Source organism: Salvia splendens, chromosome 15 (genome assembly GCF_004379255.2).
Source record: "Salvia splendens isolate huo1 chromosome 15, SspV2, whole genome shotgun sequence".
Taxonomy (NCBI): Eukaryota; Viridiplantae; Streptophyta; class Magnoliopsida; order Lamiales; family Lamiaceae; genus Salvia; species Salvia splendens.
The window spans coordinates 19,064,708-19,080,468 of NC_056046.1; the positions used below are offsets into that span (position 1 = coordinate 19,064,708).

The 15,761-nt window shown below is 36.1% G+C and overlaps 2 protein-coding genes across 8 annotated transcripts; both read left to right on the forward strand.

The window, feature by feature from the left end:
- The first annotated feature begins 30 nt into the window (after positions 1–30).
- LOC121767865 (sister chromatid cohesion 1 protein 1-like) lies at positions 31–5,208 on the forward strand. Its single transcript, XM_042164195.1, has 20 exons — positions 31–113; positions 642–710; positions 793–851; positions 935–979; positions 1,115–1,134; positions 1,285–1,364; positions 1,601–1,721; positions 1,871–1,943; positions 2,049–2,127; positions 2,230–2,339; positions 2,927–3,000; positions 3,084–3,230; positions 3,413–3,581; positions 3,658–3,740; positions 3,826–4,027; positions 4,107–4,185; positions 4,310–4,452; positions 4,531–4,618; positions 4,688–4,800; positions 4,877–5,208. The coding sequence occupies exons 1-20, from the start codon at positions 61–63 to the stop codon at positions 4,957–4,959; spliced, it is 1,890 nt and encodes a 629-aa protein (XP_042020129.1). The 5' UTR covers positions 31–60; the 3' UTR covers positions 4,960–5,208.
- Positions 5,209–6,333: 1,125 nt separating this feature from the next.
- LOC121766304 lies at positions 6,334–8,912 on the forward strand. Of its 7 annotated transcripts, none has more exons than XM_042162554.1 (6): positions 6,334–6,445; positions 6,717–6,863; positions 7,028–7,128; positions 7,262–7,601; positions 7,687–7,859; positions 8,369–8,912. In XM_042162554.1, the coding sequence occupies exons 3-6, from the start codon at positions 7,051–7,053 to the stop codon at positions 8,633–8,635; spliced, it is 858 nt and encodes a 285-aa protein (XP_042018488.1). In that variant the 5' UTR covers positions 6,334–6,445; positions 6,717–6,863; positions 7,028–7,050; the 3' UTR covers positions 8,636–8,912. The 7 variants fall into 7 exon arrangements, with proteins under 7 accessions (XP_042018488.1, XP_042018485.1, XP_042018491.1 ...); XM_042162551.1 differs by having other exon boundaries at positions 6,717–6,833; XM_042162557.1 differs by having other exon boundaries at positions 6,717–6,833; positions 7,038–7,128.
- Positions 8,913–15,761: the final 6,849 nt, after the last annotated feature.

The following is a 15,761-nucleotide window of genomic DNA, read 5'->3' on the forward strand; positions in this document are numbered from 1 at the left end:
AATTTTAAGTTTATAGCTGCTTTTGGAGGCGTCTCTGCGAATTCACCGAAGTGATTCACGATGTTTTACTCTCATCAGCTTTTAGCTCGCAAAGCTCCACTCGGCCAGATATGGTGACATCCTTCAACTCCTTTTCTTCCAATTTTGTACTCTGCTTGCTATACATTTTTGTTACCGAATGATTTTCTATCAACTATGAACACACACAAATTTATATCGTCGAATTCTGCTATTTGTGCTCTGTTTTCATTCTCGCGGTATTTTTAGCTTTGGAGTTCGGTATTTCCTATTGTATTGGGTTGCTTTTGCCTAGCAATTCGGATCATCGATTGATTATTGCATCTGTGAGTTTCTAATTTAGCTTCAGATTACTCGTTACTGTGCTTTTTCTATTTGCTGTTTTGGCGTGTGTTGTTTATTTATTCAGTAATTCCAACGTTTTGGTATTGGAGAAATGTTGTTCTGTTGAAATACCTTTGGCTTAAGGGTGAAAATGAAATTCAAATGGTCCGCGACATTTGGGGGATTGATTTTGAATTTTCTTTTACAATTTTGTGAGTTGTTATACATCTGTTGTGTTTGTATAACGAGTGCAAGTTCATGATTGAGAATTCGGTTGTTTGTGCGGATTCGTTATCAAGGATGGCGGCAACGTTGCATGCAAAGATCCACCGCCGAAAGCTTGACAAGCTTAATATTATCAAAATCTGGTAAAATTCACCCCCGCAACTCTTATGAAAATTCGTCTCCTAGTCTAGTCTGCACAGCTGATTCCGGCTAATTTTGACTCAGCGAAGAGATTTTGAACCCCTCTGTTCCAATGGCTCTCAGACTTTCTGGGATTCTCATGGGTATTCTGTTATTCGAGTTACTCTTGTTAGAAATTGTTGAAGGAGTACAATGTTGACATCCATTTTGAATTTATTTTTTGCAGGTGGAGTTGTAATTGTTTATGAGAGAAAAGTTAAACTACTCTACGGTAGGCTTCATTTCATCGCTAATTTACTAGTTTTTCTCCGCTTTGCTTGTTCAAATACAGTTTCGGAGCGGAATGACTTATCATCATAACTTTTCTTTTACTTTTTTGGTTTGTGCCGTGGTGTTGTTTTACCAGATGATGTAACCCGTCTGCTGGTAAGAACATTGATTCTCTCGTTGATGCAATCAATATGTCTTCCCCCACTTCCCTTTTGACTTATGATGTTTTCTGAACCGAGTTCAGAGTGGGAATGAGGAGTATGCTGTACCCGAAACTTGAATTGCTACCAACTTTGTTTTGGTCAGGTGGAAATCAATGAAGCTTGGAAAGTTAAAAGTGCTCCATCAGATCCAACAAGACTTCCCAGGGGCAAAGCTCTAGCTAAGTGAGCCTCATCCTTCTCTTTTTTGACAGTCTACTAGATGAGTAGTAAGTACTGAATCTTAGAATATGATTAAGCCAAATTTTGATGGAAATCTGATTCCGGATATTTTTCAAATTGCCATCATCAACATAGCTGTTGACAGCATATTAGATGCTTGCAAAGGTAGTGCAATTAGTTAGGTGCAAGGAGCTTTTTGCTTTGGTCCCTTGTTCTTTTTACTTATACTGGCTCTGCAGATTTGAATCTGTTACACTGCCACCAAATCGTAATGAGGACCTGGGGGAGGCCGAGGAGTCACTTCCATATTTTAATACAGAAACCTTTACAGATTTTCATCAGACCTCCTATTTTGCTATGGTATTTTCTTTTTGCTCATCTGAACCAATATTTGTATATTGAAGGCAAACATGCAAATTTATTGTTCATGTTAGTCTTCCTCTAAGCCAAATATTTCCACGAGTCAGCTTTCTAAGAATTTACAATGATCCACACTATTGTTGCTGCAGAGACTGGATAGCTTGGATGATTCCTATCTAAACCAAAACCCTCAGGGTGATCAAGACCAGAACCACCATCAAGGTATCTGTGATACTGAATACTGGAATGTAATTTTCCTTTCGTTCAGTGTTTCCTAGTTGGTAAAACTCAAACTATAACTTCAAGGCTCTCTGATTTTTATTGCAGCTGAGGCTGCTGAAATTACATTAAATGATAATTATGATTCGTATCAGGCAGACACCACAACATTCATCCACTTTGAAAGGTGAAAACAAGTTTTGTGTCCAACAGTTTTCCTTTGTTCTTATGAATATTTTGATGCTACATTCATAAGGAAATATTCACCGACTCTAGAGCCTTTAAATAGGTTTGATGTTGAAGGGGACGAGGAGACACAATTGAACTTCACTCCACCAGAACATGTGGAAATCCCTAATATAATACCATCACCACCTCGTCAAGAGGAGCTCCCTAAGTGTAAGGAAATAATGAGTATTTTCAGTAACCAGATATAGTGAATAGTTGGACTATATGGGGGATTTACACAGCAATAATTTTTATCTTCATTTGACCAAGTGGTATTAACACAGTTTTGCACTTTTGCTGAGCTTGCTTCAATAATTAAAATTGATTTACATGATTTTTATGTTCAGGCATGTATTACTCCACATGTTAAGGAAAATATGCAAAACTTGTAAGATAATCCCTTATGTTGCTGTTCGAGTACCTAAATGACTGTTACAAGCAGAACGAGAACAGAAAATTAGCGTAGCCTTTAACCTTTAGGTTGTTCTACTGTGTGCAGATCATTGATTCAGTTGAAAGACATAGAGGTAAACTTAGAGGAATTTAGATAAAGAAAATTGGGATATATTTCACAAAATATAGATTGTGTTTGCAGAAGTTCAGGAATTTTCTGATTTCAGAAAAGTAAGAAATAGGGCAGTGTTTATCTAGTTGCTCTTGTTTACTTGCTGAGTTACCTGTGTCTCAGCTCTAGATCTTAGAGACCCTTGTGATGGCATATGATGCGAACCATTTTTCTACCTTTTTGGAATATGCAGCTGATGAAGTCCTGGAACGACATCATGAGGAGCAAGTCAATCAGCAATCTGCTGAAAGCATGAAAGCTGATTTGGTAGTCTTAATGTTTTCCTCAGAAAAGATTTGGGTATCCGATATGTGTTCACTTTAAAGGTTCTCATTAATATACTCAAGCAGGATCAAAAGAGGAAGAAAGTTGTTCAAAGAAGGGCAAGGAAGCCGACAGGTCGTGTAATGGACTATGATCAAACTATCATTACTGGTCACATATATCAAAACTGGCTTCAGAATTCCACTGATATTGTAAGGGAAAGGAAAAGAAAGGTGATACTAGTGTGCTGAGGTGTCAATTATAATAGTATACATTAACAATTCAACATTATCATAGCAAACTCTGATCTTCAAGGCAAATCAACATACAAAAGAATGCATCTTCATCTCATTATGTGTTTGCTTTTTAGCTAGCTCAAATATTCTAAGATGAATATCACCGATTCAATTTGCAGAGACCAAGGGATGCCTTGTCCTTGATGAAGATAGGCACTGTCCTGGAGTTACCTTCTGTTGTACTGGTTGGGAGCTTATTTACACGTGAACTTGGACGAGTTTACTATCCAGAGCCTCTTTTGGAAATGTGGAGAAGTAGTATTCAACCTCCACACGATTCACCTTCTGGTTAGATTTTCTTTTGGCTCCTGTATGCACAAGATTTCCTTCTGACACAATGAAATATAACTACATCATGTTACAGGAGGAGCTTCTCACCCTCAGCCACCAGAACCGTCATCATCATCACCACCAGATAGAATGCATTTTCCAGAACCAGCTAGAGATGTAAAGCACCCCTACTTTCTTTGTTTGCGATTCTTTGGGAAGGTCAAGGCAACATCCTTTTCTGATTACAAATATGATTTTGAAGCCTTTTGAAGACTTCCACAGTGGAGTTGGCTCACCTCCAATGAGGATTTCCGTTGAGAAGCAAAGGGCACATAATGAGATGCCCCCTGAGGTGTTAATCGATGAGCTTAGGAACAACCTTAGGAATAACGTATTTGGAGTAGTAGACACTAATGGAGTGAGCGCATCCAAGCTCAACCTGATGGCTACCCCAGGAAATTCCGGTATACTACATGCTCATCCATGTATTGATTTCTAGATTTACTGTCTTCAAAATGGCTACATGTGTATAATGTGGTGCAGGTGATGGAATAAGGTCAATCCCCAGTTCAGGATCGGGGCATGGTTTCTTCTCACACAACTCAGACGCCACATCAGGAAGGTGAGTTTGTCAGTGCAAGGCCATAGCATAATCCATCGGTTTTAGCACATCAGTACTCGTCAATCCATAAATCTACCAAATAAAGTCATAAGTACATCATAGAATATGTATGTCTATGGCTCAGGTCAAGCAAAAAAAGACCCTTCTCTGCTTCTAAAAACAGTGGCAATGGACTTGAACCTGTAGCAGAGGATCTTTCATGGGAGCATCCTGATCCCAACTTTAAGTTAGCCAAACTATCAAAAAATGAGTTAACACCAGATTTCGGTAAACTCTTGTTTCCTTGATTTGCTACTCCGCTGTTTCTAGCAATTAATCTCTGCTTATAAACATGTTTATTTGCAGAACTTTTGGTAGAAACTGGACCAACACAAACACAGAAGCATCCTGTAATCAATCAGCCACTAGATCAGATAACTGATTCCATCCGACTGTAATTTTCTCCTTGAACTTTGTAGTAACAAATCCATACAGACTAGCTCCAACATCTTGGTGTATACAGGCACTTGAAGAATCATTTTGACACACCCGGAAACGCCAAAGTCGAGTCTCTAGACCAATTAGCTTTTGGGATGAACAGAAAGAGAGCAGCATGTCTTTTCTACCAGACTTGTGGTAATTCAGCTTCCATTCGTACAATGTTGCATTATAAAACCTATGATCATATTAATGTTTGTGGTTTAATTGACAGTTCTTGCTACACGAGACTACGTAAAAGTTGAGCAAAAGATGCCTTATGGTGACATACTAATTTCCAGAGGTCCAGAGATGTGAGACAAAGAAGCAGCAAGAGTAGAAACAGATACTACTTTATATATCTATATATATAGGAGTTGAGGTTTATCGTTTTTCATGAGATTGATTCCCTAGTCTTACTTATATATATTAGTCCTATGAAGCTTTAGAAAGTATTCATTTTTTTGAGAGATGGCATTACCATGCTCTGAGCTATAAGTAGTGTTTCTGTAGTATATCTCAATTGGAATTAGGGAACTCAAATTTGTTATTGCATCATATATTCAGCAACATACAAATTATCATATATTTAAGCTTCTGTTTGGACAATTTTTGTGATAAGTGATTACCATGAACCAGCAACATACAAATTATCATAAATTTAATGCCACTGGACTGCCACATAAGTTTAAATTTGGCTGGAAATCGACATAACAGGAAATTTGCACATGATCCGAAGTTGATAATTTTATAGACCAAGTTCAAAATTTATGGAAATACCAAATTTTCCCGTGAACTTTAAATGTTGCATGAAAAGTTATGAACTTTACCGAACTGTGTAAATTTTCCATCCGATCCGACCCGATAGATTTCGACTCAAACTTATCCAACATGGCGCGCGGGAGGCGTGACTTGCAACTCCACTAATTCTGATTGTTTCTCATCTATCTTTGCAAGCTCTGATCTTAGACTTATCATAAACATACAAGCAGCACAAATGAATCGAATTCCACAAATCGAATTCAGCATACAAATCGACATAAACATACAAATTGAATTACACAAATCGAATTCAGCATAAAAGTAACATTAATTCCACAATTCAAAAAACCCTAAATTTCTCATTTGCCAAGTCACGCCTCCAGCGCACCAAGTAGGATAAGTTTGTGTCAGAAATCTATCGGTCGAGTCAAATGAAAAATTCATATTCTTGAGTAAAGGCCCAAACTGGTCCTGAACATATGCCCATTTTATGATTTTGGTCATATACTTTATCTTTTGAATTTTTGCATCCTGAACATTTCAACTCGGATCACAATTGGTCTTACACTAACAATTTCGTCAATTTTTAAACGGTTTAAACTCGATTTTGACCGATTTTTAAACGGTTTTAACCCGAATGGGATTGCTAAAACCATCAAAATCGGTCTTAATCGGGTTAAAACCGTTTAAAAATTGACGGAATTGTTAGTGTAGGATCAATTGTGATCCGAGTTGAAATGTTCAGGATGCAAAAATTCAAAAGATAAAGTATAAGACCAAAATCGTAAAATGAGCATATATTCATGACCCGTTTGGCCTTTCCTCGATATTTTTTCATGCAATAAAGTTCATTGAAAAAAAAACAAACTATTTTAAAATTTTATTACTTCACGAGACAATTCACCCTTTTATTTATATAGCGTAGTTAAGTCAAAATTTGAGAGAGTTGAGAGACAGAGGAAGAAGAAGCTTAAGATCGATTTTCATGGTGGGCGGGAGTTGTGTAATCAGATCTCGGTGGACCTTAGTCCAACGCTAGGAGGTGAATGACACCTCGTTTAATCGAGAATTTTAATTCATGGGTAAAATCTTTAGTTTTTGGGTTCAAGTTTTGTATGGGTAGAGATCTGTTGGTTTTTGAGTTTAATTCGTTGCAGAATGCCAATGGAGTGGCTTCAAAATTCACAATAACCCTAACTCCGTAATACATTCCGATTTTCACCGAGAAGAGAGAACATGAATTATTTTTAGGCTGTGCATAAATTGGTGCAAATCTTACTAATCTTGTGGCATTTGTTTCTTTTGCAATTCAGGCCTAAATTATCAATAAATCTTGCCATCAGCGTAAATCTATCAGGCGATAAATACCACAACATCTCCAGATTTCTATCGGATATCCGGCTATCTTAACGGGAGCAGCAAAATGATAGGTCAGTTGTTGCCGCCGATGATTTAGCATCGTAAGTTTTAATTTTCCAACAAAACGATTTTATCTTAATTTCTTACTATTTCTCAGTGGCAATTATGCATACCAATCCCAATTTGTAAAGGATTCACTCTAATTTACCAAATCCATCACAATTTTATCCATTGCTCAGATATTGTTTCACCTCATAATTTTTAGGGTTTTTCAGCTCAAATTTGGGGATGAAAACTCGTTCCTTGGAATGTGTTTCTTTGATATTTCTCATAAGCATCAAATCCTTCGTGCTGGCTTCGATTTATGTAAGTGATATAGTACTATTTAATACTGAAACTTGTTAATTTGTTCAAATTTTTATGCTCCGTTTTGGGATTTCTGTTTTTGAATGTCTACATTGTTGGTTGAGCTGCAGTTTTCTCTTGCATTTTACCTCAGGGACAAACATGTTCTGTCGATGAATACATCGCAGAAAGCTATTTCAAGAAATACCATAGCTTTATAGAACGAGAATTTGACAATTTCATAGCAAATAAAATCCCACTAGGCTCGTGCAAATTACTCGGAGATGAAAACCTACTTATGGCGAAGAGTCTAAGTCGAAATGTGATTGGCGAAGGGTCTCATCGTTGGCTTTCTTCTTCTATGAGGCTTAAGTTTACACGTGAATTGAAACACGAGCTCACTGCACATTCATGTGAAGTCGTTGTCATTGAAAGGCTGCCCTCTGGGGTCTTCACTGATCCTTTCGAGCTGCAGCACTTTGTGCAACGCGGCGGTAGGTGATCACCGTGATTCTAAAGTCATTTATACGAGTTTTTGAATGTGGTTTGGATTATTTGGTTAATGTCTTCTTGCTGCAGTGTTCACAGATGCAGCCGTCTTTGGTGACACGAATTTAGAGTTACCTTCTTTCCGCTCAAACCAAACCGTTGTTGAGATACATATGAGCATTAATTCTATAGTGCCTTTGAGGGATGAGGATGAGGATGAGTCAGAAGTGATCATTAAGGTTCCATTACACGCACGATATCAGGTTAGTGCACTGGAGAAAATTTTATGCATAAAACTGTCGTTTTTCATAGTTCATGTTTGGCTTTTATAGATTCATAGTTTTATATAAGTCATGTAATGATGCAAACTCTCACTTGTTCTCGTTTAGATCTCAGTTTTTTATTCTAGACCTGTGTTTCTGATATAAAATCCATGATTGTAATTGTGGACGTCTCAAACAGATAACCACTATTTAGCATGCTTGTTTTAACATTCTAGAAATATACATCTAATGCGAGATATGTTGGCTTCATAAGAATCAAAACTAGTCGTAAACTCATCCTTGGATGTCTATATCTGTAAATATTCCTCGATTGCTAACTTAATGAAGATTATTTGGATATCCCATAGAGTTCTATTCGCTTTATTTAACACTCAGTATAATTTAGAGGCAGGGGACGATCTAGAGAAAGAATTTCTTTTTTTTAGCAGTCAGCCTTTGATAAAAAAAAGAAAAGAAATTTTAAGATGTATTTTTCTCTAATTTTTCAGCCTCTAGGACATGGTTTCTCAAGGGTTGAGTTTGGGGCACCCAATATATTCACGTGCTGCAGCAGCACTGAACAAGACGTGACTAAAACACTCTGTCAACCCATCCCCACGAGCCTCATCCCTGACGAGAAAGCCAGTCCACCTATGTGGGAAATACCATGTGGTAACAAGGAACATGCTGCAGTTGTGTCTGCTGTTACTTTCGGGTTTGCTATCTCGACTGCATTGCTTATTGTATTGACATCTGTTTCTTACGCGAGGCAGTGAAAAGCGTCTAACCGACAACAAAGTTGGTAGTTAACCAGACAATGTTTCCTAATACTTTCTTAGTAGCTTAGACTTGAACAAGATTCATGGCATATCCTAACTGAATAGTTTCGACTGCATATCAGCATTTGGATTCTGTTGCTTGCCTGAAAATGAAGGCGAAGGTGAAAGCAACGATGTTGTAAGAAGTGTGAGTTGCTTCTCCTGTTCTTGCATTTGTGAGGAGAAATATTGAATATGTGATTTTGCTATTTAACTCATTAGTTTGTGTGATTAAGAGGTGAATGATTGAAATTATGGATGTGTGACAAGAAATAATATTAATGTGTATAGGGATGTCAATCGGGTCGGCCCGTCAGGTTTTGGGCCAACCCTACTCGGGTTGCGGGTCAATCGGGTGTGGGCTAATCGGGTTGTGATTTCTTTCGGGTTATAAAAGCTCAGCCCTAACCCTAAAAGCTCGGGTTTCGGGCTAGCCCAACGGGTTAATCGGGTTGCTACTGATAATATTAACATGCAATCAATCCAATAAATAATGATTAAAATTATTAATATTCATACAATGTAAAACATTTAATTATGATATATTTGAGATATATGCTTAAACTCAATCATAAACATGATCAAATACTAATATTTGAGATATTTCGTAGAATTTTAATGCATGTTTTAGAAATTTAAATATTTTTTTGTGAATTTAAAGTTTTTAATTTATTTATCAATTATTATATTAATAAAAATTCAATATATAATTTGTATATTTAATATAAAACTGAAAGTTATTTTTTTAGTTAAAATTAATCAATAAAATGTCGAATTAGGAGTAAAAAAATAGAATAATAGAAATTTTATCGGGTTTTCGGGTCAGTCCATCGGGTTTTCGGGTCTGGCCCTAATGGGTTGCGGGCTAATCGGGTTTTGATTTTATCGGGCTAGAAATTTCTAACCCTAATCCTATAAATTTGACGGGCTATTCAAGTCAGCCCATAGGTTACGGGCTACATTGACATCCCTAAATGTGTATTGTCTGTGTCTATTTGTTCTTTGCTCGGTTGTTTTTTACATAGTGTTTTAGTTGTAGTAATTAAAAATAGCTTCATCTTTCAGTGTATGGGCTTCATTAAGAAGTTGGACTTTGCATAATGATTTCCTTTTCTGATATAGTCCAACTAAAAGTTGGACTATTCAAGAGTGAAGTGTTTTCTGAACAAGAGTGAAGTGTTTTGTGAACAAGAGTGAAGTAAAATCAGAATAAGAGTGATGTGTTTTGTGAACAAGAGTGAAGTAAAATCAGAATAAGAGTGATGTGTTTTGTGAACAAGAGTGAAGTAAAATCAGAATAAGAGTGATGTGTTTTGTGAACAAGAGTGAAGCGTTTTCTAAACAAGAGTGAAGTAAAATCAGATTGATCAAACACCTTCTAGCATCAGCATTTACAAATTTCTCTCTGATCAAATAAATAATTAAGAATGAAAATTTAGCCGAATTAGAAGAGGATGAACTTCAATTACTATTATTACAAGAATTTCTGTAGCTCAATTCGCCGTATTTATAGCTGAAACCGATCGCCGCCTTTGCTCGGGCAAATTCTAGCTTTGATGAACAGAGCTCCGAATTCTTCAATAATTCTTGAATTCACATACAATATTCAGCAACCTAAGAGTAATTAAACTCAATTTCGAGCCGGAATTCCCATACCGGATGATGATTCCGGCGAGCAGTGACTTGTCGATCACCGTCTTCAGCTTCACATTCTTCGGCCCGGTCAGCTTCTGCGCGCGCTTCGCGATCTCCGCCAGATGCTGCGGCTCCAGCTCCACCACCGACGCCACTGTCGCCACCTCCGTCTCCGACAGCCGGTTCGCGATCAGCTCGAACTCCGCCGCGATCTCCTTGATCAGATCCACTCGCTCCATATCCGTGAAGTTAACCTTCATATGAAGTAAAAATTTACATAATCTAATTTTTTTGTGCAATGACAATAATACCCCTGACTTGTTATTATGGAGTAAATTTGTGATTGAGGGAGCTAATATCTCATTAAATTCGAAAATTAATATTAGCTCTTGATTTTTTTGATCTTGTGGCTATTATTTGTTCTCTAGTTATATGGTTAAGAGGTGTTTGCCATAGATCACTACTCTATATATATATATATATATAGGGATGTATTCATTTCCTTTTCCCATATTTCCTCCTATTTCCTTCTTGATCTCAACCGTTGATTTCCTACATCCAATGGCCTAAATTATTGGCTTTAATCATTAATTTTAATCCTTTAAAAAACCGTGTAGGGCAAAATTGGTAAACAATATTTTGTTGGTTATGGAAAATTCCTTAATTTACTCCGTTGAAGATCTTCCTTAATTTGTTGGCCACCAATTTGCTGATTTCCGCCGACGGAATCCTCAAAGTCGCCGATTTTGGCCAGGCATAGATAAATTGATTAGTAAATTTAGGGCTTTTCCCTTCTGTTCATTGCTCGAGTGTGTAATAAATTTGAAAGCTATAGAATGTGTAGTGGTTATCTTTTGCTTAGAAAATATGACGAATTGCGATCTTCAGTGTCTCTACATTTCATCTTTGATAATGAATTTACTGCTAAAAACCTTAGCAAGCAACTCAGCTAGCACATAGATATTGCCTAAAATTAACCTTGGTGGTTGTTATGGAAAATACCATGGTTTTCTCTTCCAATCTCAGCGGTAATTTCTATGGAGATCACGTTCAATTTGTGGTATCTTTCTAAAATTTATGCGTCTGCACTCCACAAATATCATCGCGCCTGAAGTTCGTCGCCGGATTTGGTTATTGAAGAAAACCGTTCGTTTATATATTGCAACAGTAGATGTGCAGTCTATTGCAACCGTTCGTCGCCGATTTATGGGTGTGCCTCGTTGGTGTTTGTTATTAATTGAACAATGCAAGAAGGTACATATCGTTTATGTTCCAACACTGTGTTCGTCGCCTAAAGTTCGTCGCCGGATTTGGTTTTTAAGCAGATATACATAATGTACATATTGTGTAGTATAATGCGTAGTTTAGTTTCTGTAATGCATTATTTGTGATATGTAATGAACATTTATCCTTACCCGTTTAATTTAAGTTGTGTCGTGTTTCGATGTTTGGCGCACGTTTCTTATTTTCCCTAAGGGTTTAACAAGCTTGTGGGCTAGGGTGTAGTATGTTCTAAGTCTAAAAAACATTGTCCAAATACACGAGCTGCAGTAATTCGTCTGAGGTTGCACATGCATAGCGCGTAGGTATTTTTTAAAACAGATGTACATAATTTATATATTGTGTAGTATAATGCGTAGTTTAGTTTCTTTAATGCATTATTTGTGATATGTAATGATCATTTATCCTGGCCCGTTTAATTTAAGTTGTGCCATGTTTCGATGTTTGGCGCACGTTTCTTGTTTTCCCTAAGGGTTTAACAAGCCTGGGGGCTAGGGTGTAGTATGTTCTAAGTCTAAAAAACGTTGTCCAAATACACGAGTTGCAGTAATTCGTCTGAGGTTGCACATGCATAGCGCGTAGGTATTTTTTAAAACAGATGTACATAATTTACATATTGTGCAGTATAATGCGTAGTTTAGTTTCTGTAATGCATTATTTGTGATATGTAATGAACATTTATCCTGGCCCGTTTAATTTAAGTTGTGACGTGTTTCGATGTTTGGCGCACGTTTCTTGTTTTCCCTAAGTGTTTAACAAGCCTAGGGGCTAGGGTGTAGTATGTACACATTAATAACAACGTTAACAAAGACCACTAGTTTGAGTTATAAAACTAGTGTTTTGTTATAATCGCGGCTATGGACTAATTTTGATTGATTTACATAATGTACATATTATAAATAATAATGGTTGTCTTACGTTTATAATGCAATGTTGTAATCAAATAATGCACTTATTTGATTAAATAATGTAGCCCATTGATAGGTCGTATTACTTACAACATTTTAAATGATGATAATTTCTCGGTAAATAATGCAACGTTTTAGTCAAATAATGCACTTATCTGTCTATTGATGAATTTATATTCACTTTTAATATACCATGCATCCCTGAACATAAATAATGTACACGTTTGTTTGACTGATGCCCACAATGGTAGTTAACTACTTTAATATCCCAATTACCAAAAGTACCTAATAAACAATACAAAAACACACGCATGGTAATTAATATTAAACCAATTCACCCATATACCCCATACTTCCTATAATGCATAATATATTGCAAATAATGACAATTTAATTATACATAATGCAGAGCTAAAAAAACGTAATGCACAATGTATATTGCTGAATAATGATAATTGCTCGAAGAATAATGAAAGGTTTAATTCAAATAATGCACATTTCCATATCCCTTAGCTACATCCAATTTTGACAAACAATGTATCACAGAACATAAATATTGCAAAGTCACGGCTAATCTCCGAAGTGCAAAAGTACCATAAACTATCCATAAACTATTCCGACGGGGTCCGTCGACATTACAGTCGATCACCCTTTCGTCCTTTAGTATGTGTCTGCGCACCATCATCTCCAGACGTACTAGGGCCTCCCACGGCCAACCTATCCCTAAACTTTTTCGCCAGCGCAACGGGAATAACTTCGTCGACGGCATCGTCTATGTCTAATCTAAGCTGCTTCTCTGATATGGAACAAACAAAATAATACATCAGAAAATTATCAATTAATCAGAATACATAAAGCTATTAGCTTTTTAAGGATTAATGCATATATCATATCAAATAATGCATAAATCATGCGAAATTATGAATTAAAAATGATTCATAATGCATCGGACAAGGCAAGTAATGCACATTTGATACATACACTACTTGCTTCACAATGTAAGTACAGATACAAATTACCTTTGATAATATTTAATTTACTTCACTTAATGTAAATATCATGGTACATAATGCAATGTCTAAACCCAAAAATTCACATGTATTACATACAAAAGTTATTAACCCATATAAAGAATACCACTCGAAATGTACAATATACTCCAACAAATGCATAATTACATATCCATACCGCACTACCCATACCAAATAATAAACATATTTAATCTTGACTGAGTTGCTTAACCAACACAGCCAGTACCTTTATTAATGCATAATATACTCAACATAATGCATAAATCATTGTATATAATGCACAGTTTAAACTAAATAATGCACATATATAATATTTCCTGTGATTAGTCACTAAACACACAATACCCTACATATTGCATAATTTACTGGACATAATGACAATTTAAATATATACATAATGCACTACTCAAACCAAATAATATATACATGTACTCTTGACTGAGTTGCGTAAACAATACACACAATATCCCTAAAATGCATGATATACTGCAGATTATGACAAAAAAACATGTTCATAATGCACTTCATAAATAAAATAATGCACATACAAATCAAAATAATGCATATAAAATTCATTCAGGAACCACTTTTGTCGCACAACAACAACAAATCCGGGTACATTAATCAAATTTTTTTCCAATAATGCAACCCAATGCATCTGCAATGCGGTTTTAATATGGCCTAATGCGCACTAAACAGACATGCAGTTACCCTTCCACACACTCAACACATATGATTTTGAATTGCACAATTAGCGACACAAATATACCTACAGCTTGTGAAGGTTGGGAGCGCGGACGACCTCGTTTAGGCATTTTAAATCTGGCAAAACAAACTGGTATTTATGTTATTATCTGGGGATGCACACAGATACAAACACTACATCTGGTTTGCCTAATATACCAATGAAATTCACTAGACGAAATTCTCATGCCCACTGTAATGACATTGAAAATACTGTAAAACTCATTGGGAAATAATGCATAATGTTCATCAAATAATGCATAATGTTCAACAACCAATGCAAAGTCTAAGTAAAATAATGCACATAAAAAATTTTCATGATTTTAGTCTCTAAAACACACAATACACTACATACACCTCTAAAATGCAACATATACTGCAAAGTATGCTATTATACTTTGATATAATGCACTGCATATTAAACAGACAACATGAGATGAGATCAGTGGGGATAAATACGTACAGCAAGAACAACATGATGCAGTAAGAACTATTAATGCATAAAACCTTACCCATAATGCATAAGCTAAAGCAAATAATAATCATTGTTAATTCACATTTAAACATTTTCTATCTAATCATGAAACTGAATTCTCTGTAACAATCTGAGGCAACAAACCAATACAAACATTACCCAATTTTAAAAGCAACATAATGCATACATCATGGTCCATAATGCACAGTCTTGCCTAAAAAATGCACACAGAAATCTTACAATGCATAATGAGCAACAAACAGACATGCAAATACCATTCCTCACACTCAACAAATACTATATTGAAATGCACAAGTAACGACGGAAATATACCTGCATCATGTGCTGCTTGAGAGCGCGGACGACCTCTTTTCGGCATTTTTAGATCTGGCATAAACCAAAAAGATAAGATACCTGAATCCATGCCTTTTTAACCTAACACAATGACTACCAGTGCTAATCAGAGACAACCCTAGACAAATAACTACTTGATACATAATGCACAGACTCGGGTAAATAATGCACATATTTATGATGAAATTTAGTTGATTAAGCCAGAGACATAATACCCCCAATAATGCATAATATAATGCATATAATGACTCTTTAAACATATAAATACTCATAATGCACTAATCAAACCAAACAATATACGCATGTACTCTTGACTAAACTGCACAAGCACTACATAAAATACCCCTAAAATGCTTGCTATACTGCAAATAATTACATTACACATGTACATAATGCACTGCATATTCAAAAACCATAAACACCTACAGATTTTTAACACACCACTTTTCATCAACAACACTGGAGAACATGGTCCAGTTATTCCATTTTTAAAATGGATAATGCGCTGTCGACCTCTCTTAGGCATTTTGGATCTGGCAGAAAACTAAAAACATTAGAAACCGGAATTCATGCCTATTTAACCCGACCCAATGTCTACACGACAGATTCAGAGAAAACCATAAACACACAACAAGTTATTTCTGCATTATATGAGC

What these genes read in the sequence shown, in the direction of transcription:
- LOC121766304 (XM_042162551.1), top strand. An exon ending in TCGTGCTGGCTTCGATTTAT is followed by an intron (nt 7,129 to 7,261) that starts GTAAGTGATATA and finishes ATTTTACCTCAG; the next exon opens with GGACAAACATGTTCTGTCGA. An exon ending in CATTACACGCACGATATCAG is followed by an intron (nt 7,860 to 8,368) that starts GTTAGTGCACTG and finishes CTAATTTTTCAG; the next exon opens with CCTCTAGGACATGGTTTCTC.
- LOC121767865 (XM_042164195.1), top strand. Translation starts at nt 61, where the DNA reads ATGTTTTACTCTCATCAGCTTTTAGCTCGCAAAGCTCCACTCGGCCAG. An exon ending in AGGGGCAAAGCTCTAGCTAA is followed by an intron (nt 1,365 to 1,600) that starts GTGAGCCTCATC and finishes CTGGCTCTGCAG; the next exon opens with ATTTGAATCTGTTACACTGC. An exon ending in AAAGCATGAAAGCTGATTTG is followed by an intron (nt 3,001 to 3,083) that starts GTAGTCTTAATG and finishes ATACTCAAGCAG; the next exon opens with GATCAAAAGAGGAAGAAAGT.